The following is a 24,492-nucleotide window of genomic DNA, read 5'->3' on the forward strand; positions in this document are numbered from 1 at the left end:
CTGCTGCATTGTCTGTGCACGCTTGTTCCCTGCTGGAAATAGGCACGCACAGCCCAAGGAAGTCTGTAAAGCAGGCTTATTTCGGCGCTCTCTCCCAGAGCGAGTGCAGAAACAAGCACTTTGCAAGCCCTAAGCTTTTTCCAGGCATTGGCTTGGGTGGCATGGGGTGTGGTGAGGAAGTCTCTTTCTCTCAAATAGCCTATAGTTGGGGGGGGGGTTGCTTTGTTAGTTTGTTTGTGCGTGCCTGTTTCCTGCTGGGAACAGGTGCGCACAGCCAAACTGAGCAGCATTAAACCCTGGTTTGTCAGCCGTCAATTGGATGTTAACTCCTCCTACTTTGGTTTTGCGTGCCTGTCACCTTCTGGGAGCCAGGCAACCAGGACCAATGCAGAATTGAACCCCACCTTCCCGCCCGCTAGCTGACAGCATAAGTGACACCCACCGGTTGAAAGGTGGGTGTGGTTTGGGGAAATCAACCTCACAGGCCAAGATTGGGCCATGGGCTATAGGTTCCCCACCCCTGTTGAATATTATGAATTGAGGTTTAACTGTGCCAGAGTAATTTTAGTAATAATGGTGCCAGTGTGGCAGACAGTTGCTGTTCTTCCTGTAAAAAAAGTTATCCTCCGTTCTATAAATAAGCTGCAAATTGAAATCAATTCTTTCTCCCTCCCCACTCGGTTCAGTGAAAATACTTTCCTTCTGACGCCAGAACTGACTCCTCGAAAACTCAGAAGCTTGCCCTTTGAAAAAGCTGCTGGCTGCCATTATCACGGCCTCGAGTAAGTTCCTTTATAAGTGAGTGATGCGAACTGTTCGCTCGGTCCTCTTACTCAGTGTAAATCCAACGTACGCACACACTTCACATTTGGCCTTATTATTATGCGAGTGGAAGCATCATTTGAATTTGCTAGCATCTTGCAATAATTAATTGTCTGGAATGAAAGCGTTACGCCTTTGATTTGAATAGTTATACGTTTTTATGGTAATGGGTGCTTAAGATGTTATGACAGTAACTTTTCACTTTCAAATCAAAGCAATAAGGAAAATTGCTGACAGCCCATGAATTAAGTCTGCGGTTCTATTATGCCAGGATGGGAGGTAGACAGCGGAGGAGGCCTTGGAACAGAGAATATATGCTGTGATGCCTACATTAAAGGATATTGAGCCCAGTGATGGGGCTGAGGCTCCATGCACATCTTCTCACAGAGGCTGCTGTGTATTTACGCTACATCTGGATCCTGCAATGGGGGAAGCACAGCCGTCCTGGGCTTCTGGCGTTTTTTAATCATTCCATGCTTGGAAACAGGCCCCCTATCAGATAACAGAGGAGCAACCACCATTTTCTTTAGAAGTAGCAGGTCGATCATTTTCTCTACACTAGAGAAAGCTCTCGGGTAGTTTTATCACACTGGGTGTCATAGAGTCTAGTGTACTGTACCCTTTTTGACATGAAGATGCCTCTAACTTACTAGTGGAAAATGCTCTGAATGTATCGGACTGCTCACTAGGTACCCAGTATGGCACAAGAATGTCCAAAGTGGATTCCTTTCTGGGAATGCCGCATTGCCCTGTGCTTGTTTTAGTTTCCACTGTGAGGATGAAGGTAAATCTCAAGAATGCCCAGTGCATAGTAGCAGTGGTGGAACATTCCAAGAACGTCTTATTAGAGCCAGGGTATTTTTACTCCTCTCTCTTCGAAATGCCCATCTTACCCGAGAAGTCCTGGGTGAAGTTTAGTCCTTAATGCCTTTGTCCTGGAGAAGTTGGTCTGTAAATGATTAGTGATGATTGTCTGCCTTATTGAAGTATGAAATAGAGGGAGAATTAAGTAGAACAGGCTGCTTCAGACGGTTTAGTATCTACTTCAAAGGACTTTCCCCAAGCTTTCATGGCCTAGGTTGGTGGTTGTCATTGATCGTTAAACACTTTGAAGGGTTGGGAAGCGCAACATGCATACTGAGAAGCAGCATTAGTTTCTTACAGAAGCTCTTTTCAGTAGCTGAATACAAATGAAAGAGGCAGTTTGGGGTAAGCAACAAAGCGCATCCTCTATAATTTCAAATAGACTTCCATAGCACTCTAGCTGTGCAAAGCCCATGGCATTAGGTGATCACCTGCCCTCCTCTATTTCATTTGCATGATGAGACCTAAACTAAAATTCAGGAGTATTCAATCTTGGTGCCCTCCACGTTTTGTGAACTACAATTCCCAGTGGGAGCTGTAGTCAACAACAACTGGGTGTCACTGCATTGACTGTTGCTGGTCAAATGTTTTGCTTTTGGATATTCATCCCAGGGTGCTGTATCTGTTCCAGAGTTCACTAGGGCTTGTAATCCTTTTGGATTACACCCAGTATACCTGAAGGAGCATCTCCACCCTCATCATTCAGGCCAGACACTGAGGTCCAGCGCCGAGGGCCTTCTGGCGGTTCCCTCACTATGAGAAGTGAAGCTACAGGGAACCAGGCAGAGGGCTTTCTCAGTAGAACGCCCTCTCATCAGCTGTCTAGGAATCTGACTTTTAGAAGACATCTGAAGGCAGCCATGCTTAGGGAAGTTTTTAATGTTTGGTTTTATCATGTTTTTAATATTCTGTTGGGAGCTGCCCAGAGTGGATGGGGAAACCCAGCCAGATGGGCAGGGTATAAATAATAAATTATTATTAATAATAATTGGTGTCTGGGACTTTAGCATTTTCTCTCTCTCTGTCTGCCTTTGTCTCTGTCTCTTTCTCCATGTTTATGTGTGTGTGTTTTGGAAAGTAATGTCAGCCGTTTTCCCATTACTTTATGAAATCCATTTAATTTTACTACTTAGTGTTCTATGATGGCAGTGGTATTGACAATTTAGCGATGAGAACCAGAGGTGCAAAGCGCCTCGTGGCTGGTATGGGGTGGGAGAGCCAAACACCGTCTTCAGCAGATTGTGGAATGCTTATTAGCACCCGAACATTTTCGAAAGCATGCAGTGCAAGTAGATAAATAGGTACCGCTCCGGCGGGAAGGTAAACGGCATTTCCTTGTACTGTTCTGGTTCGCCAGAAGCGGCTTAGTCATGCTGGCCACATGACCCGGAAGCTGTATGCCAGCTCCCTCGGCCAATAAAGCGAGATGAGCGCTGCAACCCCAGAGTCATCCACGACTGGACCTAATGGTCAGGGGTCCCTTTACCTTTACCTTTACCTGACTTTTATGAGAACACCTATAAAAGTGGTTAATGGATAGTTGAAGAGTCTGCATATATCAACACAATGTGCCTTGCAAATTACTTCCTTTTAAAACATACATCAAGCAAACCAATCACATGGAGTACTACTTTGCCACTTGCTTTTAAATTTTGTATTTAATGAAAGGCCTTTACCTTTAAAAAAAGGCAGTTTGGAATTTCTTGGTATTTTTGCGTTTCTTTGGTGCTGCGCCTGATCAAAACCAATTTGCATAACCTTTTCCCATTGTCATGAATGATCAGATGCAGCTGGATTGGGGGGAGAGAGAAGGAGAGGAAGATGTTGCCATAAAAAGAGTGAGCAAAGTGACAGCATTACTCAGGATAAATTAATATGTCAGCTCTGTAGAATGGGCAGCAAAGCTTAACTCAGAGTACAAACAAGGAAACTCAAAATACCATGAAATGGATAAGCAAGAAGTTTTTTGTCTTATCAGATAATGAGCTTGTTTCTAGTGGCAAAATTGAATTCATTACTTACGTTGATTAAAAACTCTCTTTTTAGGGGAGGGAATAGACTTCAGGCTACGTATGACAATATTATCTTGGTAACAGAAAATGACTTGATTTGTCCTGACAGTCTGGTGGAAGCGCGATGTACTGGTGCTCAGATAATTATAATAGCCATGTGCCTCCGTGTTGATTGAATTGTCAGGCAAGCCAATCCCGCCCATCTTATCTGCTAAAGTGGAAAGTATATGCTTTTAGGCATAAAGGCCAAATGGAACCTCCCTATTGAGAGAACAAATGATCAGAGAATGGTTATTGCCCTTGGGTCCCATTTGTGCACTTCTTGGAAGCATCTGGTTGGTCACTTTTGAACTCAGAAGGCTGGCCACTTGTCAATTCCAGCAGGAATTTTCTTCTTTTCTAAAGCATATGTGGATGTGCTCCATGGATTGCTATATCTGAGATTGATTTGTGCTCTGAGATTGATTCATCCATGCCTGTTGGCAGCAAAGATTTGAAGAAGGACCTTCTTTTGCCTCAGTATGGGACTCCTCCACAATAGCTGTCATCACACACATGCCATCTCCTCATCTGAGTGAGTGTTTAAAACAATCCTCTGAAGGATAATACTTAATAATACTTTTGTGTAGTGCATGCGAAGCATTTACGAATAGCTAGTTGTAAGCCTTGCAGCAACACTGTCATTACCATCCCCCATTTTACAGATAGGGAAGACTGAGGCCAAGAGACAGAGGCTTGCGTAAGGCCATCTAACGAGTTCATTCATGGCAGATACGGGTTGAAACTGGGGATTTCCTGATAGATGGAATACCCATTCCTTCTTTTTATTTGTATGCTGCACGGGCACGGGCACACACACGCACACACCATGCTCAAAGCAGCTTACAACGAAGAAACGGGGTGCATTTCAAACAAACACTACAAAAACAATTTCATAATAACACAGCAAAGCAACAACTTCGTAACAGCAGTGCTGGAAACATGCTGAGGAAGAGAACAGTTGTAAACCACCCGGCTTCTTTTAGGCTGGAATCCAAAACCCACTGACTAGGAAGTAAGCTCCACTGAGCATAGTGGCACCTACTTCTGAGTAACCATGCATAGGATATACAAATAGCATTCTTTTTTATGCCAGCAAATTGTGGGTTGAAGCGTGGTACTCTGAAACTAAGGTGGAAGGCGGTTTGATCCATGAGGTCACCCGTATCATAGCAGATGTTCACCAGCAATTCAAATAAGGGGAGACAGTCTCATACCGAAACGTAAACAAGGGGTACTAAGTTATCCCTTAATTAGGAAAACACCTCCGTTCTTCTGCAATGCCTCCTCTCAGGCTTCTGAAGCTATCTCATGTTTCACTTTAGATACTGCCTTGACAACAGGAGAGCTTTGGAGAGAGACGTGGGGTTTGCTGAACTTCAGACTCGCCTTATCCGTTACGAAACACAGACCACCTGCACAAAGGAGTCCTGTCCCGTGCCCTGTGCGTTGAGCCCTCTGCCATCTCCTGCGGTTTTGTCAGAGCCCGGGAGTGTCCCCGAGGGGGAATCTTTGCAGAGGGAGCTGCAAACAGAGGCATCCAGGTTGAAACGCAGATCAAAGGACCAGGACGGCTTTCATCCCAACAAGAGGTAATATGCAGCGGCGTAGCTAGCTGCTCAGGCATCCAGGCTTGGGCATGCTGCAGCCCCCCCCCTTAAGTGGCCGTCCAGTGTGCCCCCACCCCCAGGTATGCTAGTGGTAATATGCTACACTTTAAAAAAAAAAAAAAAAGTGAGATATTTTGAGTATGTGTAAATTCAGCTCTCTTTTCATTCCGAAGAGCTTTCTGTGGCATAATGTTCAGATAATCTTAATCCTCTTTTGCTAATTCCTCCCTCCCCGCCTTGTTTTTCCTGTGCGATAACCTTTCGTTAGCTTTGAATATGTTGAAACAGGACCTGAAGGCATTTTTACTTAAGCTCCATAGGGCTGCATGATGCAAGATGCCGAGTGAGGGTGACGTCCCCACCAAACTGGTTCTGTTCAGATATATCACTGCCAGATTGGATGAAAGATCAGATGCAGAAACGTGTTATGTTTTCTCTCCTGTTTCAGATCGATAATTTTTAATTGCTGGTGTCTGACAGGTGTTTTAATGACAAATCGAGCCGTGCACGGAACAGAATAATCTTAACATCCGTTTTGTTCCCTCAATTCTTCTTTCTAGGTTGCTGAAATCTGAAAGTACAGATTCTCTCTTGTCCCAGGCAAGCGGAAGCAGCGGGAGTCGCCATTCAGGAGTTGTCACAAGGCAATGCCAGGAGATTTCAGTCTCTCTGCCTTCAGTAGCTGTGAAACAGTCTCACAGTCGGATGCATAAAGTAGCCCTAAAGAGCAGCTCAGCAAGCCAGAGGTGTGGGGGAAAGCCAGAAACATTGAAGCCCACAAGGGAATCGAGATCTCAGAAGCATACACGGGTAAATAACTTTTCCGGATAGCTAAAAATGAAGTTCTGTCTTTGCTTTTGCTGTCCCTGGATTAAATAAGGCAGGGCGAAGATTTGAGCTTTGTGTATTAGACCCATAAATACAACAAATTACTTGCCATCCTCTTTGGCCAGCCTTTTGAGTCTCTTCTTCAAATTCCCATGTTGCTCCTGTTGCCAAGAAACTCAGTTCTGCTTGTACTCTGCACATGCCCCAAGGATATGTGTATTTTAGTTTTGTTCTGAGCAGTGAGCAATAGCACCGCATTATAAACAGTTCATATTACAGAGTTAGTGCACAGTTTCTTAAGCTTTGGGAAATGCTTGTTTATGCACTTAGGCAGCAGAAGACAATATCCATTTTATCCCTAGATGGAGAATAGTTTCAGTACAGGGAACTGTCAGCTTAAGTAATTAGTCAAAGGGGGGGGGGAGACATTAAAGGAGGATAAAAACAAACAACTAAATAAAAATCCAAACAATGATGTTGTGTGTGTATATGATAGGGTTGTTGTTGTTTTTTTAATGCCTAGCAGCTAGTGTTTCATCTTCAAAGGACAATATGAATGTTTTATTCATATTCCTGTGAGGTAGGTAAACAAGTGATCTGTTTGCTTGTACAAATAAAAAAAGAATCGGAACAAGCTTCGTTTCTTGCTCTAGCATGAAGGGGTCACGTCATAATTACATCTTTCACTGGGACATCTATTATATTTTAGCCTGGCACCCAGGCCTGCAAAGATACGATTGCAGCAAAATGTGTGTAGGTGTCCACATGCAACGTGGAGTTTATATTCACCAGGCAGCTTTGATCTCCGCAGCTTCCTTTTGAGCGGATCGTAAGCCTAAATTTTGCTTAGATGTGTTACCTGTGAAATGCTGCAGGCACTGACTATATAGCAGGGCTGAGCTGAGAAATCCTGGTGCCCGGGCCCCTTTGTTAGTAGCACGGTTTTGCTCCGATAAAAAAAAAAGTGGATTTGAAAGTGGGGCGTGTGGGGCGTTGGGCCTCAGAAGTGCAGTACATTGCCAATGCTTCTCTTCAAGATGCTGAAGGAGGTGGTGGCGAAAACCCTCAAGGAGCACGGCATTGTTGAAGATCACAAGTGCTTTGCGGCGTGCAGCCAGCGTCTGTTTGAGATATCCAAGTATTATCTAAAGGTACTTTTCTCCAGCTTCCGCATGCGCAGAACAGTGCGAGATTGTGTTATGGTTTGATATGTTGACAAGGAAGGGTGGCATGTGTGATACACTGTACTTTTCCATGTACAGGCGTACCTTGGGTTACGTACTTAATTGGTTCCGGGTCGCTGTACACTGCGGATCGCGTGTGCGGCGGGTTACCCTTCTGGGTTACGGGAGTTTGTAACCCGAAAAGTACGCAACCCGAAGCGTACGTAACCCGAGGTACGACTGTATAAGATGCCCCCATTTGGGGACTCAAGTTTTAAAAATGGGGGGAGATGGCACAGAGTTGTTGAGCTTTTTTTAGGGGGAAATGCTGAAAATCGCTCACCCGCACGCATCCAAAAATCTGCCTCTCATTTGTCCCCGAGCCGGCAGGAACTGCCTGTCGCCCACCCAATTAACACAGCATCAGCCTATCAACACCAGCCATTGCCGCAGCAACCAATAACACGCCCAATAGTCGCTGACAGCTGCAGCAGCAACCAATCAAACATCCACCCTATGCACTATCCATGTATAAGACGACCCACACTTTTTAGCATTATTTTTAAAGAAAAGAACCTAGTCTTAATACATGGAAAAGTACGGTATTCTGCAAAGTGCCCTCAATCTGGCCTTCTTTTTACCGACTTGGAATCATAGAATTGTAGAGTTGGAAGGGACCCCGAGGGTCATCCAGTCCAACCCCCTGCAAAGCAGGAATCTTTTGCCCAGTGTGGGACTCAAACCCATGACCCCAAGATTAAGAGTATTATGCATTTCTGATAGGGATGATCCAAAGTGTCCTTTTTCATTCCATTTTGTGGATAGGGATCAGTGTCCTTTTTCATTCCATTTTGTGGCGGTTTCCGGGCACTTGCTGCAATCAAATTCACATTGGTTGAATACTTATCCTCTGTGCCATTTCCCTCCACCTGTACTCTTGCAGTCCTCAGCCCCACTCTGCCCCATTTGCCCATGCTACCATTTCATTGCATAGGTGACCCACGTGGTTTTGATTAAGCATCGCAACACCGCGCCTGGCACAATGATTTCAGGAATGCTCACACACGAAATCTGGGGGTTGAAATAGCAAAATGGGTTCAATAGCAATGTGGACGAGCAAAGACAAGATGCAAAAATGTGCTAAGAGGACTCAGTAGCCAGGGGAGTAAAAAGAAATAAAAACACTTGAGCGTTGGGGTTTTTTTTAATTTTAATTTTACTAGTTTGTTTGGCTGTGGAATATCAAAATTTGGAAATGTTCAGTACAGCTTTTACTACCATTTATTGCCATTTCCAGCGGGATAGCTGTGTTAAGTCTCTTTGCGATAAAAAAAAAATCAAAGAGGATTGTATCACCTTAAAAAGTAACTCATTTTTTTATGGAATAAGCTTTTATGAACTACAGGCCAGTTGTCATCCATTAAAGTTTATGCACTTTGGTGTTACTGTAGTGCTTTGTTTTGCAGAATATTAATACATCTATTCCTTCTTGCTAACATTAAATCTAACACTGCGATCAATTAAGTTTTCTGCTCGTGATGTAATATGGTTCTTATTTAGGATCTGAAAACATCTAGGGGACTGTTTGATGAAATGAAGAAAGCTGCAACCAGCAATGTTAAACAGGTGAGACTCTCTTACGTGTCCATGTGTCCAGATTATGTTTTCTGTACTGGAGAATATTACAAATAGTACTGAGGCTTGGCTTGGCTTATCAGAGTGGTTCTCAGGGTTATCTAGATTGAATTGCCTCAAATAGTGGCTTCATTGGGCTGCTGGATGAGTCTGTAAGATGACCAAATTGTCCCATTAGTATTAAATTTGTGGAATGTGACCTGAAAAATGGGTTTGTTTGCCCAGCATAATACCTGCCTTTGTTTTGCGAATTCACAGTTTGGTAATAGTTGTTGGCTATTGTTTTTTGAAGATCCTTGAATTATAATTAGATTTAACATTTCTGTATTGCATCATTTTACACCTCTTAAGCTTTGTTTTATGTTCATTTTTAATTCTAAGTGCATTTCTTGGGATGTGTTTACAGGTCATTGAATGGGTTTTAGACAAGAGCAAGGAGAAATGACATGTGCTAAAACCATTGCCATTCCAGGAAGGAATCCCTTTTGAGTAAGCACAGCACATTAAATGGACATCGTGGGAGTGCGTTGTTATGTAGCAGAAATCCCTAAAACCAGTGATTCCTGCAGTGTAACACCCTCAAAGATCTCTGACATTTAAAAAATGGCTTTGAATTGAGCCTTGTGTGTATATATCTGTGTGTGTGTGCATATATATATATATACACACACACTTATTATTTCAAACTGTATAAATAACACAATCAAATCTATGTTTTTTTTTATATGCGGCTTGTACAGCTTTTTTATTTAGAAAATAAAAGCCAGGTTTCTAAGTGGTTGACAGCGTTATGTTCTTTTCCTGTTTGCCTGATTTACTAGGCGCATAACCTACCTTGTGGTTAACCAACTAGCCATAAAAAGTTTTACAAGACAGACAAAACCCTCTTGCGCTTGATAACAAATTAAGTGTCGAGGACAGTGGCTTTTGTTGAAAAACGCTGAACTAAAAGGCCACCAGGAGGAATATTCTTCCTCTAGACCAGGGGTCCCCAAACTAAGGCCCGGGGGCCGGATGCGGCCCAATCGCCATCTAAATCTGGCCTGCGGACGGTCCAGGAATCAGCGTGTTTTTACATGAGTAGAATGTGTGCTTTTATTTAAAATGCATCTCTGGGTTATTTGTGGGGCAAAGGAATTCGTTCATATATTTTTTTTTCAAAATATAGTCCGGCCCCCCACAAGGTCTGAGGGGCAGTGGACCGGCCCTCTGCTGAAAAAGTTTGCTGATCCCCGCTCTAGACCTGAATCCCATGACCCCCATAGATGAACCAAAATGAACCAGAATGCCTCAGTCAAAGCATAAATTTCAACCAGTTTCAGAAGATTCAAGGGAGATAATTGTAAAAGGAGACTTAGCTAGAATAACTGCTGCTATCAAGCCAAAACTCAGTTGTAGAAATTCCACTGGGGTTAATCAAGCTAGCGTCACTGAATGTAACTGTAATGCTTTCTCAGAGCATTCTGTTCTTGCCATATAAATTATAACCCCACAAAAACTCCAGTAAATGAATTTTTTATTAAATATAGTATTTTTTTCCTCTAAAATATAAATATTTTAAACTAAATTCTTACAAATCTTGAGTAGTGCCGTATAATTCGTTCTATCAACTCCAACCAAATGAGTCAATCCAAAATCTGTATTTAATTTGTCTATAAATATATAACATTTTTTTCTCTCTGCAAATTATTCGCTTATTTTTTATATTGTAATCTGAGCACCGTAAATTACATGACATACTGTGTTATTTATTAATTGATAACTAATAGATAAATTCTGATTATTTACAATGCAGGTATATCTATAACATTCCAGTGATTTTTTTTAAAAAAGTGCTTAAGGAAGTAGCACAGTATAATTTACACATGCATTTACTTTCCCTACAATACACAGTAATTATGGGTTGTTTTTTGTCATTCAAATCCATAAACGCTCTCCCTTTGCAATTTCAGTTGTCTCTTGAACGAAGAACTTTTTGCGTGACGATGGCAAGTGCATAGGGTTGATGGCTCTCCATCTGCATATTTGCATGTTCCTTTATTTTTCACAGAAGGAAAGATTTCAGCCCAACCTCACGTATCCCTCTATCATCCTTCAACTGACATGGACACCCTTATTTCACTTACAGAGATCCCTTACCTGCAAATATGTTCCTATGCTTTAAATGCAGGACCGAGACCTACCCCTGAATGCATTCCACTCCTAAGTCCATTCAAGTGAAATGTGGAAGCCCATAGAGTCTTCTGTGCGCACTGGACATTGGGCCCTAGATCAGGGAAACACTACATTGACAGACCTATTATACTACATTGGAAGACCACTATTATCATATCCCTCCCTTCTCAAGGGCTTCAGTACTTTCCCTTCTCTGCCTGCACCATGCCTGCATTTACCATCATTAACAATTACACCTGTACCAGGCATAGCTGTTATTAATGCCAAGCATATACTCTACAACCAGGGTTTTATTATTAGCTTCAAACCCTGGTTAGGAAACTCTGGCTTAATGCTCAGTTCTGGATGAAGTTAAGTGCATGATGTGCTAAGCAACATTTGATCCGTTAGCCATGGTTAAGATCTGCGCCGTAATACGGAACCCGTTTGGTATCTTCTGTATATAAAACAATGTTTTTCCCCCCATGTACAAAAATAACTCTAAAAAGAGATTTAGTTGTCGTGTCCCACTTCCAGGGAACACAATTAAAATGAAACACAACTGAGCTCCCTTTTGTCTGTCAGAGGGAATCAACATCGGAAAAATTAGCAATGTTCCAGGAAGCTTGAATAATAAGGATAATTGTTATACTGAAAGCCAACAGCTCAGGGTCTCCCGATCACATTTTCTGCCTTTTTGTGTGTGTACAAGATAGGGTTTTTAGTGTTGATGCGTTTGGAAGACTGCATTCAAGCAATATTCTTTGGGGGTCGTATCCAACCAAGTCATACTCAGAGGAGACCCATTGACATCAATGGGCAAGTTAGTCATGACTGAATTAAGTCCACCCGCTTCCCTGGGTCTGTTCCAGCCCAATAAAATGGTACTTTGCCATGGTGGTGACTGGCTGCTCCCGAGTGCTGCTGGTGTTCTTACACTACAGCTGTTCAGATCCTATACTTGGATCAAGAAGCCGCAAATGGGAGTGAAACGGCATAATAAAGAGTTGCCAAAGTTTGTTGCTGGGAAGGAAGGTATTAAAGAGCTCTTCCTTTGTGCCTTGGCGCATGGAATGGCTCGCCTGTCAGCGGAAAGCATCACCACTGAAGGACCTTTAGCCAAAGCTCAATTCAAAATGAGCCTCCCCATCTTAAAATTCTTCCAAAAGGATCTTCGCTGCCTTCAATGTCTTTAGATTAGAACGATTTGAAATGAATCACATAATTTCACGTATACTGATTCTCTCACCACAAGTTATTACTGTTAACTGAGCAACTCCGTTTTATGAAAGTTTGCTTGGATTTATTAATTGAGCGGGCACAGCGGCTTCTACCGCCAAATGTTACATGTGGCCATTGTAACCCTTAAGCTACAGTACTTAAGGACACTTCTGAGGTCCCCCCCCCCCGCTCTGGTCATGACTGACTGGCTTGGCAATGCTGCCTAAGTGTGACCTCTCCACCTGGGAATAGTGCCCTTTCGTGCAATGTTCACAGAGAACTAGATTTCCAAACCATTCCCACCTTTGTCTGGACAAGCAAACTACTCTGCTGGTGCATTCATGGCAGGAAAGTGTTGTTTTCTGAAAACGGAAGGATGGCTCAGCGGATACAAAGTCCACGGGTGCACAAGATCTTGACAACTTTTCCACCAGATCTTCTGTGGATAAAATGCTTACTGTGCTCTCCTATCTGCCTAGCCCTTATTTTCACTCATCAGTGGTTTTCAAACTTCATATTCTCAGAACCCCTGCCCACATCTGTGTTCAACCGATGCTCCTCACCCACATTGGGCTGCAGATTTCTGGGATGTTTTGGGACACACTTTATCAGTCCACAAAGACTGTCGGCCCCATCTGTGGGGAGTAGTTGTCATGACACATGAACAGAGAGGGCCACCCTAAAGTTGACCGTTGCTCCACTGCGGCTGGGCGATGCCAGGGAAAATGGTGGACTTCAGCGGAGCTGTTCTCACATTGCTGATTTTCTAACCGAAGCATTCCAGAGTTTCTCAGAGCCCAGTTTGAAAATCACTGCTCTCTTAGCACTGCTACAGGCACAGTTATGTATACTGGAAATGCCACACTGCAGTATTAAGCTATTTACTCCTTCAATATTCATTCATTCATTTATTTATTTATCTTATTTACAAGCAATCGATTTTGTTTCCCCTGCAGTGTTGTTAGTCGAAGCAAATGTCCTGCTCTTGAGCATCTCGGCAACTCTTGCTCCTTTCTGTGCTCCGTTTTGGTAGCTGGTCCAAACGCGGGTATTGCTCCTGTGCATAATATATATATAATCCTAGAAACTTTTGCTGTTGCCTAGATGTTCCTTGCCATTTAGATTGTGCAGGCAGCTCCTCCGTTCTTCCTTCAGACTGTGCTTATGCTACCAACCCAAGTCTTGTAATCTTGGCCGAAAGGAATGAATGAATGATGAACACAATTGGCTTTGGACAAGAGTGAAGGTCCAGTTGCTGAAATGAGAAGAGAGAAGTATGAGCTGTGGGTCGACTCAATAAAGGATGTACACAGAAGGAAATCTGGGTTGCATCCGAAGGTGTCTTGCTAACAAAACGAATGGTTCTGTAAGCAGAAATGGGATCTTTCGATGCAACCCACAATTTTATTTTTGATCGTATGAAAAAAAAAAGTTCTCAGTATTCTTACAGTAAGCTCAAAACTAGAATGAAAGCATGCATCACTTTGATGGTGACGTAGTTGTAGATTATGCAGCAGGCTAAATCAGACATGTAGTCCATAGGGCTGTAAAAAAGCAATTCTGCAAAGCAACGGCTGGAGAGGCCAAATGTAGCCCTTCTCTCTCCTGACTACGCAGCTGATCCTTGTTTTTGCTGATCTTTCAGTAGTTGGAGCAAGCTACTGGGGAAGAAGCTAACCTTAGGTGCACCTCCAGTAGCTGGTTTTAAAGTAAAGGAATAGGGCATAGCCTATCCTTTGTGGGAGTAGTTGCCCATCTTAACTACTGATAAAGAGCAGGCAAATTGTCCTAAGCTGAAAATGAGTGTGTGCTTAGAAATGGGATTCCCTTAGCTGAGCCATCCCCATTCACTTTCCGGGAAAAGATCATGGGAACTTTACAGTCAAGCTCCATCGTTTCTCCTAGGTTGTTCGTGGCCCCTGTGCAATGGTAATGGACATTAAACCTGCGAATTAAATAACTTTGCTATACGTCAGGCCTATAAATACTTCAATCAAGCGAAAGCTGTGCACATTTGTTTTTGTATATTTTACACAAGCGGCAGATATTCTTGCTGCAACATTTGTGTTGCCCAGGATCAGAAACTAACCTGTAGCGTACACATAGCCTTGCATATTTACCTTCAGGCCTGCAAGGAGCTGTCTCCCGATTACTAGGAATTGTGACATGACACCTGCTTTTTCAATGACTTTCCAAATTCTTAAGCACCTAATTCGCAGCACAGCGCTGCACCATCACTGTCACCCGGTAACAAAACGTTTATCGAAGGATGAGATGCTACAAATGACAACAACCTATATTCACAGCAACGCGGGGGGAAATAAAAATCTTACAATTTCTCCTTCCTTTCCTCCAAAGTCTAAGTAAAGCATCCGAATCCCATCGTCCGAGGACATTTTTAGCTTCTCGTAGGGAAACTGCAGAATGGTTTTGGGAAAGGCACCATCTTGGGGTTCAGCTGCGAGGGAGAATCCGTGTTCGTAATGAATGGTCAAACGGCATTCCTGGCTTTTGTAGGTGCAAGCTGAAGGGAAAAAACACACATGAGTTGGTAATAGTTAATGGGTGGGAAGTCATGATCCTATTTGAAGGCTTTTGAATATTTTGGTTCCAGCTTGCAGAGAAGCTTGGGGATAGGGAACTAATTGGCTCCATGACAACTGAAAACACGCTCCGATAACTGCAGGCAGGAAAACAGCGTAGCACTAATATTTCAGCATACGTGGCTGAGCATCAGCAGGAGCCAAGAAGATACCTGGAAGGCAGGAAGTAATACCGACTGCAGCTGTATTTAATAGTAATAATTAAAAGCGGGGGGGGGGGGGGGTGTTAATAGGCTCTCTGAACCTGCAAATTGGTGCTAGCCAGGCATAATTTCTGTGACGGGCGCCTTGGCTCACAATAGCTGGGACACAAACCAGGAACGACCTGGTCTGTGAACTAGTCTTCCTTATGGCAGCTGGTGGTCTAGGAGCCCACCCCATAAGCCCAGCTTCTGTGGCTTGCAGAAGAACTCCTGAACTCGAAGGTTCTCCTCGGTTATATAATTCAGGTCTGCATGAACCAAGACAGGAGCAAAGGGCTCTTAAAACACACTCCTCCCTAGTGCGCATAGCAGCATACACTGTGAGAGAACCCTTCGTTTTGCTCACTCCTCCTGGATATAGCTGACAAAGGGGCCTTGAGCACCCCTTGGCCATTTGGACAGCAAACAGGCCAGAGGTAACCAATATGGTGCCCTCTTCTCCCACCTAGGGGTCATGGCTGCTGGGGAGCCGTGGGTGCCCTACCCCTATTTCAAAGGCTAGTTGCCGACTGTGGCCCTATGGGTTTGGCTTACCGGTAGTGATTTCCATTGAGAGTTCCGCAGCGTTGTGACAACCCTGAACTATGCTCCGTGTCCACAGCGAGAGGTCCCTGCCGGTCTCCGTCCTGAAGAGATGACTTTCGATTCCTTGCCGCGTACCCGTACGGGTAGCAAAGGACAAATCCATCCCGGCCTGGGGGGAGCCTTTCCCAGGTCCTGAATGTACCAACCTAAAGGAGAATGAACGAAACAGGAAGCTGGCATTAGAGGGAGGGATCACAACAGTAGATTCCCTGCTTGGTATGCAGAATGTCCCAGTTGCAATTTCTGCTATAATTCAATTTCACTTAAACTAGAGGTTGCATCAAGCAGACGAGATCGGATCAAAGTATATTATTCAAGGTTTCCTTGCAAAAGCCACGACTCTTATCGGAAGGTGGCAAAACGATTGGACGAGAAGCAAGCATTTCCTGAAGCGCCATTGAACTTGGAAGTTGATAGCGGCAGGATTGTTAGGAAAGGTGCCGGTCTGAACTTCTGAGGTGTGGTTTAATCTAAAGGTAACTTTGTCAACACAGATGCTAACTAATCTAAAGTGTTTGCTAATTCTGCATTCTGACTGACTGTGCCATTGCAAACTCACATAGGTAATTTTAATAAGTAACCTTAAAAGCGTGACTCCAGACCACATGGGCTCTCAGGAACTGTTTCCACCATATCACCCTTTGAACAGACAAGTTTCATCTCTACCAACTGAGGACTCTTAACTAGTTGCCTCCATTTAGTAAGGAAGCCTCCCACCATTGGCTGCATGTCACAAAGTCTGAGGGTTTCTGCAGGGTAAGAGACACAACTATTCGCCTTTGCAGACAAAAGATGGCCCAGAAACTTCTGTTGCTCAACTGCGGATCTGTGGTAGGCAAGTCAATATGGGAAGGGTTCCCTCAAACGGCATAGCCCTACTGTTACAGAGGATATGTGTGCAGGCCTAGCCAGGTCACAACAAAAATCCAAAGGGAGGTCTACCATGAAAGTGTGATTTCTTTCCTTTTCTTGCACCTCTTAACAGCATTTGCGGCTGTCTATACTCGAGCGAAACTGGGAGCAGCAAACCTTGGCCACATCTTGGTTCAAATTTGATAGGGTCCGGGTGGAAACTGCTCTGAGGAACCAGCCGGCTGACCATCCTCAATGCATGTCTCACATCTCCTGTTCCTTTGTGTGTGACCTTTTCTTGAAACCTTCCAAGGAAAAGGAGCCCACAACCTCTCCCATCAAGCCGCTGGGTCAGAATTCATTTGCAAATCTGACACTATTGGGCTTCAGCTCTGCAGAAACGGAGAGAGGCCAGCTCATTACAGAAAGCAATTGCAATAATTGTCCCTTGAGATCTTTGAGCAGAAGTATGTAAGGTGAGCCTGATTAGTCTGACCAAAGGCTTTCCTAAGTCCGGCATCATCCTGTTCTCCACAGATACTCTTGCTTCATCAACACTGCAGCAGAAGCATGGCAGCAGGTACTAGCCTGATGTGCATTCACATAAAACACTAGTTTAATGCAGTGGTTCTCAAACGTATTTCTCTGAGCCACACTTTCAGAATAGAAATGTTCTCGCGGCACACCGAATTGTTTATTGATAAGAAAGACACTGGGAAACAAAACGAAATGGCAGTGCTTGATTTTATAACACAGAATCCTAGAATCCAGCTCATTTTCAACATATTTTATCATGTGCTGATGTTAGAAGAAGAAGAAAAAGGGAAGGAAAGGATCAGCAGGAGAAAAGAGAGCCAAAGAAGCATTTGGACTCAAAGAAGCACCTGGACTCATGTAGTCCAAGTAAGCCAATTCAGTTAAAAGCAGTTGATGTTGCATTCAGAAGATAAGGGAAAAGAAGCCACAAGGCATTTTTTGCACATGGGTTTAGTAGCATGAGATAAACCCAGAACATTTATTACTCATGTAAGCAGTGCTTTTTGGGGTTGTTTTTTTTTAACCCTTCAACAAGCAGGGCCATTCGGAAGTTGATGAACAATTGATATAGTGCAGGGAACTGTATGAGCTCAGAGCTTTCAGCTCTCGGTGAGAGAGTTCACCTGAAGATTAGCCAAATAGAGAGGCTTTGCCAGGTAAGTGGTCCTTCTCAATAGCACCCTGGGTGTGTGCATTCAAGGACCAGCACTTCCCAGCAGAGGGCACAGGAGAGCTAAAAATCCAAAACAAACTTAGCTTTTCCCCCCCCAGCACGTTGTGAATCATAGACTTGTAGAGTTGCAGGAATATGCAGCTGTCCCATATGGGGATAAAGAATCATCTTCTTCTTCTTCTTCTTCTTCTTCTTCTTCTTCTTCTTCTTCTTCTTCTTCTTCTTCCTTTAATTTACGTATATAACCCCCCTTTTTCCTGATGGTACTCAAGGAGATGTAGACTCATGGCTCATTCTTAAAGCTTGATAAGGATGGAATAAGTCCATTTCCTGCCCATGTCATCTCTGCGTGTGTCTCCCCACCCACCCCCCACATTTCTGCATTAACCTGAGCACATTTTAAACCCACAACCAAATCTGCATCCGAATATTGTCACTCAAGACTCTGCATTCCCGAAAGTGTTCTCTCTCGCAACACACATTTGAAATGCATTTTGGTGCCTTTTTGTAAAGCTGAGAATGCTGTCAAAACAAGCAGAGTGTTAGGAATCACTGATCCTCTTGCTTATATAGCAGCCAGTCCACGGACCACCAATTGGGAACCGCTAATGGATCTAAGGGATAACCAAGTTTCAATTCATACACTAGTCTGGGATCAGATCAGCCTCCGCTGGAATTGGCAAGGACTCCTCAGTTTCTCAAGTACTGCAACTTGCAGGGGATTCGCATTGTGATGGTGAAACTTGCTTGCTATTCTTTTTAAAGCTTACCTGCAGCCTGGAGTTTCCCACTAACTTGTGGTACAGACTGGTGTTTAGAAATGCAAATACCATCAGGATGGGGGGGGAAAGAGAATTTCCTCCCCAAACAAAAATCCTAAATCTGAAACTGGAATTTGCTCTGGGGCCAGAACTAAATGGCAAAGCACCTGCAGAAGGTCCTTGGTTCAATATCTGGGTTTTGTTGTTCAGTTGTTCAGTCGTGTCCGACTCTTCGTGACCCCATGGACCAGAGCACGCCAGGCACGCCTATCTTTCACTGCATCCCGCAGTTTGGCGAAACTCATGCCAGTCGCTTCGATAACACTGTCCACCCATCTCGTCCTCTGTCTTCCCCTTCTCCTTGTGCCCTCCATCTTTCCCAACATCAGGGTCTTTTCCAGGGAGTCTTCTCTTCTCATCAGGTGGCCAAAGTACTGGAGCCTCAGCTTCAGGATCTGCCCTTCCAGTGAGCACTCAGGGCTGACTTCTTTAAGGACGGATAAGTTTGATCTTTTTACAGTCCATGGGATATCTGGGTAGGGCTGCTCAAAACCTGGAGAGCCCCTGCGAGTCAGCGCAGACAGTACTGAGCTGGATGGACCAATGGTCTGACTCAGAGAATCACAGAACTGTAGAAATGGAAGGAGGTACCAAGGGTCATCTAGTCCAACCTCCTGCAAGGCAGGAATCACAACCAAAGTCAAAAATAAAGAATCCAAGAACTCTGGCCAGGCGGGAGATCATTTTTAAAGTCTTCAAACAGTTTTATTATTATAGTATTGAAACAAATTCCAGTTGAAACAAATTCCAGGACAAGGCCCTGTTTCGCTAATTCTTCGTCAGCTAGATTTTCATGGTCAAGGTGTACCAATTCTCTGTATGCCTCACCAAGCGAAACAGGGCCTTGTCCTGGAATTTATTTCAACTGGAATTTGTTTCAATACTAAAACTGTTTGAAGACTTTAAAACTGATCTCCCGCCTGGCCAGAGTTCTTGGATTCTTTACTTTTGACTTCTGGATATCACCAAGAACTCCAATTTCTACAGGAATCACAACCAAAGCATCCATGACCGATGGCCACCCAACCTCTGCTAAAAATACCTCCAGCAAGGGAGCTTGCTTTGCTCCTAAGCACTTTCACTTCTCTCTGACACAAACAGCTGCACACTTGTGGCAATTTAGTTGTCATTCCCTGAGTGGCTGTCCTAAGATAACCCTCCTGCCGGTACAAAGAAGGGATTGGGTGTTCTGGACGCCCTTACTAACTCGCTCGGGGTCACTGAGAGGCTGCAGAGTCCCTCACGCCACTGCCAGCGGGAACATGCAGACTCGCCAGCCTTGTAACATGAGAACATTCGTGTCTTGTGCTGTTTCCTCGCAGTCCAGGAATCCCGCACTATTTGGGCGGGTTAAGTCTTCTGCAAGCCGGGGCCAATTCTGCCTCCACATTTGTCTCCATTTGCTGTCCTCGGATATGTGAGAAATGTTTCGCCTAGCGACAGCTTGGCAGTTGTCACTGCGTGTGGCCGGCTCGAAGCTAGACGCACAAGAGCATACCCTAAGCCACCAAGTGCTCAGACAAAGAGTACCTTTGGTAGTATGTTGTTGTTCAGTCGTGTCCGACTCTTCGTGACCCCATGGACCAGAGCACGCCAGGCACACCTATCTTTCACTGCCTCCTGTAGTTTGGCCAAACTCATGCTAGTCGCTTCGAGAACACTGTCCAACCATCTCGTCCTCTGTCGTCCCCTTCTCCTTGTGTCCTCCACAATACAGTGTTTTAACTGGATTGTGTTCAGAGTCTTACAGCTTCAGCCAGGAAGTGGTCCATGCATTTGGTGAACTGGGCAGTGTTACGATATGAAAGCTAGGAGCTAGATGGCTCCTTAAACCTAGGTTATGGGCGCCGCATATCTAGACGCGCTTTTTACGACAAGAATACAAAGCTGAAAATGAATGAACTGCAGCTAAAATCTTCATTTTTCACATGGTCTAGTCCTCATCTGAAGACCGCAAAAAACAAAGCCACACTTCCCCTGCCCACCCCCTGAGGGTCTCTTCTCCAGCCTTCAGAGAGTGGCTGGAAGTGGAGAGGCAGGGAAAAGGTCCTCCTTTCGTTCCAGCAGTGGCAGTTTTCATCTGAAATCTTAGGCGCAGTACCGCACCCAAAACTCAGAAACTGCTCGCATTAATGAAGTTCCCTGTCGCAAAACATGCCTAGAACAATGGGAGTTTCGAACGCTGAAACGGGATGGTGTTCAATTAACATGTTCCACTAGTGCAAGGATTGCTACTTGTGCAATGCAATTCCACACACACCATGCATACCCCAAATCTGGAGGGTTGGGGAAATCCCCAGAACAGATTTAGGGGTGTGGCGGCGACGGCGGGGGCGTTTGACTGCGCAAGTAGAAATTCTCGCACAGGGGGAACACATTACTCTGCACCAGATTGGATATAACCTAACAATAATGGAAAACATTTGCAATGATCTTTATCAATAAACTAGTATCAAGCTAGTTTATTTGGCCACCTCATGAGAAGAGAAGACTCCCTGGAAAAGACCTGATGTTGGGAAAGATGGAGGGCACAAGGAGAAGGGGACGACAGAGGATGAGATGATTGGACAGTGTTCTCGAAGCTACTAACATGAGTTTGGCCAAACTGCAGGAGGCAGTGAAGGATAGGCGTGCCTGGCGTGCTCTGGTCCATGGGGTCACGAAGAGTCGGACACGACTGAACGACTGAACAACAACAACATCAAGCTAGGAAAGAGCTTCTTCATGCTTTATGCCAAATGTGGTTTGGGCTCTGGCTCCCACAAACATTTGGGGTGCAACGTGGACCAAGAAGTGGGCCAAGAAGCCTTATGAGGAACAGTTGAAGGAGCTGGGTATGTTTAGCCTGGAAAAAGAGGAGACTCAGAGGAGATATGATAGCCATCTTCAAATATCTCAAGGGCTGTCACATGGAAGAGGGCACAAGCTTGTTTTCTCCTGCTCTGGAGAGCAGTACCCAAACCAATGGCTTCAATTTATAGGAAAGCAGATTCCGACTAAACATCAGGAGAAACTTTCTGATAGTAAGAGCCCGTTTGACAGTGGAACGGTCTCCCTCAGGAGGTTGTGGACTCTCCTTCCTTGGAGGTTTTTATGCAGAGGTTGGATGATCACCTGTCCAGGATGCTTTAGCTGAGATCCTTGCATTGCAGGGGGTTAGACTAGATGACCCTTGGGGGGTCCCTTCCAACTCTACAATTCTATTTTTCTAACCAGCAACTGGCTGAAGTTCCCACTTGAATTTTTCTGCACATTTTAATTCATTTGTGCTTCACGCATCTAATGTGGCAAGCATCCCATTGTAACCCCTAGCTGCCTGAAATTTTTTTTAGTGGCTTTGCACAAGTCATTATTTTTAACTTACTAGCTGGCCTGTTGATAGGAGTTGCAGCCCAAAACTTCTAGGGTACCAGGTTGAGGAAGTCTGCTTTAGAGTGTGCCCATAAGCCAGCTCTTTGTGATGTTCCCTTTGTCCCACTTTACCCATCTACTTGTTCTTACTTCCTGACACTTTAGGGTAACCAGCTGTTCCTCTGTTATCTCCTATCCCAATGGATAAATGTCTTCCTTATTGCAAGCTTGCATCTCTGGTGAAAACAGCTGGCAGCAGAAAGAAGCATGAAGAGGGAGTAAAACAAAACAAACCAAACCAAACCAACAAGGATGATACAACACCAGCAATGTTTCTGGAGGGCTTGGCAATATCCAGGGCTGATCTGCCTCTTTGGCGGCAGCGGTATTAATTCCAGAAATCGAGCAGCAATAATAATGATGCTTTTGAATTATGGTGCTGGAGGAGACTCTTGAGAGTCCCATGGACTGCAAGAAGATCAAACCTATCCATTCTCAAGGAAATCGGCCCTGAGTGCTCACTAGAAGGACAGATCCTGAAGTTGAGGCTCCAGTACTTTGGCTACCTCATGAGAAGAGAAGACTCCCTGGAAAAGACCCTGATGTTGGGAAAGATGGAGGGCACAAGGAGAAGGGGACGACAGAGGATGAGATGGTTGGACAGTGTTCTCGAAGCTACTAACATGAGTTTGGCCAAACTGCGGGAGGCAGTGAAGGATAGGCGTGCCTGGCGTGCTCTGGTCCATGGGGTCACGAGGAGTCGGACACGACTGAATGACTGAACAACAACAACATCCTCTGCATTGACAAGGGACACACAGGGTCAGCCTCTGCAGAAGTATGCAAATACATGCCCTGCAACTATGTCATGCAGGTGTTATGCATTGCTCCATGCAACTGGGAACACTGCCTTTCCAGGGTTTCTGGCCATGTGGAGCACTGGGCATACAAGAGGCACACAAAAATCTGCATTTGAGCCTGCTGCTTGCTGCCATATATGCATTCATGGTTCACAGAAGGCCTTTGCTCCACCCCCACCCCCCAGATACAAATTAAACACCACCTCCAACTCCTTGAAAGATTCCATCAAGGGTTTCTCTGAAAATATTTACACATCACTTGGGAAGACAGGCGAACTAATGCCAGTGTACTGGAAGAAGCAAAGATCACCAGTTTTCTTAAACATCAGCTTCGTTGGACTGGTCATGTTGTGCGGATGCCTGATTATCGTCTTCCAAAGCAACTACTCCATTCAGAACTTAAAAATGGAAAGCGTAATGCTGGTGGTCAACAAAAGAAATTTAAAGACTCTCTGAAGGTGAATCTAAAGAAGTGTAGTATAAACACTGACAACTGGGAAACACTGGCCTGCAAGGGCTGCAATTGGTGAACTGCCTTTACCAAAGGTGTCATGGACTTTGAAGACACTCAAACTCGGGATGAAAGGGAGAAACATGCTAAGAAGAAGGCAGACTTGGCAAACCCTCACCGTGATCAACTCCTTGCCCGGAAACCTATGTCCCCACTGTGAAAGAATGTGTGGATCCAGTATTGGCCTCCACAGTCACGTACGGACTCATTGTTAAAACCGTGTTTATGGAAGACAATCTTACTCGGCTATGAGTGATCGCCAAAGAAGAGCTAAAACATGTTTGAACACTCAGAATCCCCCTGCATCTGCATTATGTAAATGTGCATCAGGGACAAGGCTAGGCTGGAATCTTCTAAGGTGTTAGCTTTCTACATGCAATGAGCTTCTCCACAGTCACTTACAAACTCACTGTTAAAACCGTGCTCATGGAAGACAATCTTAGTTGGCTACAAGTGATCGCCAAAGAAGACATAAGAATACTTGAAGAGTCTTCGAAAAATGTTTCTCATTAACCTTAGAACAGGATTCCAAATGCTTCCTAAGAAAGGAAGCTATACACTACCTCTACAGAAATACGCCTCCAGATACCTGTTGTTGGGAATCACAGGTGGGCAGAGGTTTGTTGTGCTTATGTTCTGCTTGTGGGCTTCCCAAATGCATCTGGTTGGCCATGGTGAGAACAGGTGCTGCACTAGATGGACCACTCGCCTGATGCAGCAGGCTGTTCTTATGTCCTTACGTTGCTGCCTCGTGAAAACTCATCTGCCTTGTCCAGGGGTCACCAACAAAGTGCCCTTCCGATGTTGCTGTACTACAACTCCCATCATCCCTGACCATTGGCCCTGGGAGTTACTGTCTGTCTCAAGAGACAATGGAGTGAGCCTCCAGGAGTGAAGTCAAACTGCTGGGCCATAAGTGACCCCCCCCCCCCGGGGTGCAAGCCTGGGCAGTGTGTATGGAGGTTGAGGGCTGCCCATCCGAGCCCCCCCTCTCAGCCTCGCTAATGTAGTCCAAAGCAGTGTTACAAACTCAAATATATAAATCAATCTGGGGTGGCTGAACGCCACTTGTCCCTCTAAGAAGTTGGACATAAAAGCTAGGCGTTTATGTCCTCTGTGACATCAAGCATGCCAAAGGAGGCTCTGGC

The 24,492-nt window shown here is 44.6% G+C and overlaps 2 protein-coding genes across 2 annotated transcripts in view; one reads left to right on the top strand and one right to left on the bottom strand.

Annotated features, from left to right (window-relative positions):
• MTBP (MDM2 binding protein) overlaps window positions 1-9,759 on the top strand; it is a 28,109-nt gene extending 18,350 nt beyond the window's left edge. The window contains exons 17-22 of the mRNA XM_033155796.1: window positions 687-782; window positions 5,063-5,329; window positions 5,908-6,157; window positions 7,213-7,326; window positions 8,899-8,964; window positions 9,380-9,759. Coding sequence (XP_033011687.1) covers window positions 687-782; window positions 5,063-5,329; window positions 5,908-6,157; window positions 7,213-7,326; window positions 8,899-8,964; window positions 9,380-9,418 — 832 coding nt within the window. The 3' untranslated portion in view covers window positions 9,419-9,759. The remainder of the gene's footprint in view (window positions 1-686; window positions 783-5,062; window positions 5,330-5,907; window positions 6,158-7,212; window positions 7,327-8,898; window positions 8,965-9,379) is intronic.
• Window positions 9,760-11,282: 1,523 nt separating this feature from the next.
• Window positions 11,283-24,492, bottom strand: part of SNTB1 (syntrophin beta 1) — a 99,093-nt gene continuing 85,883 nt past the window's right edge. The window contains exons 5-7 of the mRNA XM_033155797.1: window positions 15,689-15,885; window positions 14,682-14,872; window positions 11,283-13,603 (exon numbers count right to left, since the gene is read on the bottom strand). Coding sequence (XP_033011688.1) covers window positions 13,511-13,603; window positions 14,682-14,872; window positions 15,689-15,885 — 481 coding nt within the window. The 3' untranslated portion in view covers window positions 11,283-13,510. The remainder of the gene's footprint in view (window positions 13,604-14,681; window positions 14,873-15,688; window positions 15,886-24,492) is intronic.

Source organism: Lacerta agilis, chromosome 7 (genome assembly GCF_009819535.1).
Source record: "Lacerta agilis isolate rLacAgi1 chromosome 7, rLacAgi1.pri, whole genome shotgun sequence".
Taxonomy (NCBI): Eukaryota; Metazoa; Chordata; class Lepidosauria; order Squamata; family Lacertidae; genus Lacerta; species Lacerta agilis.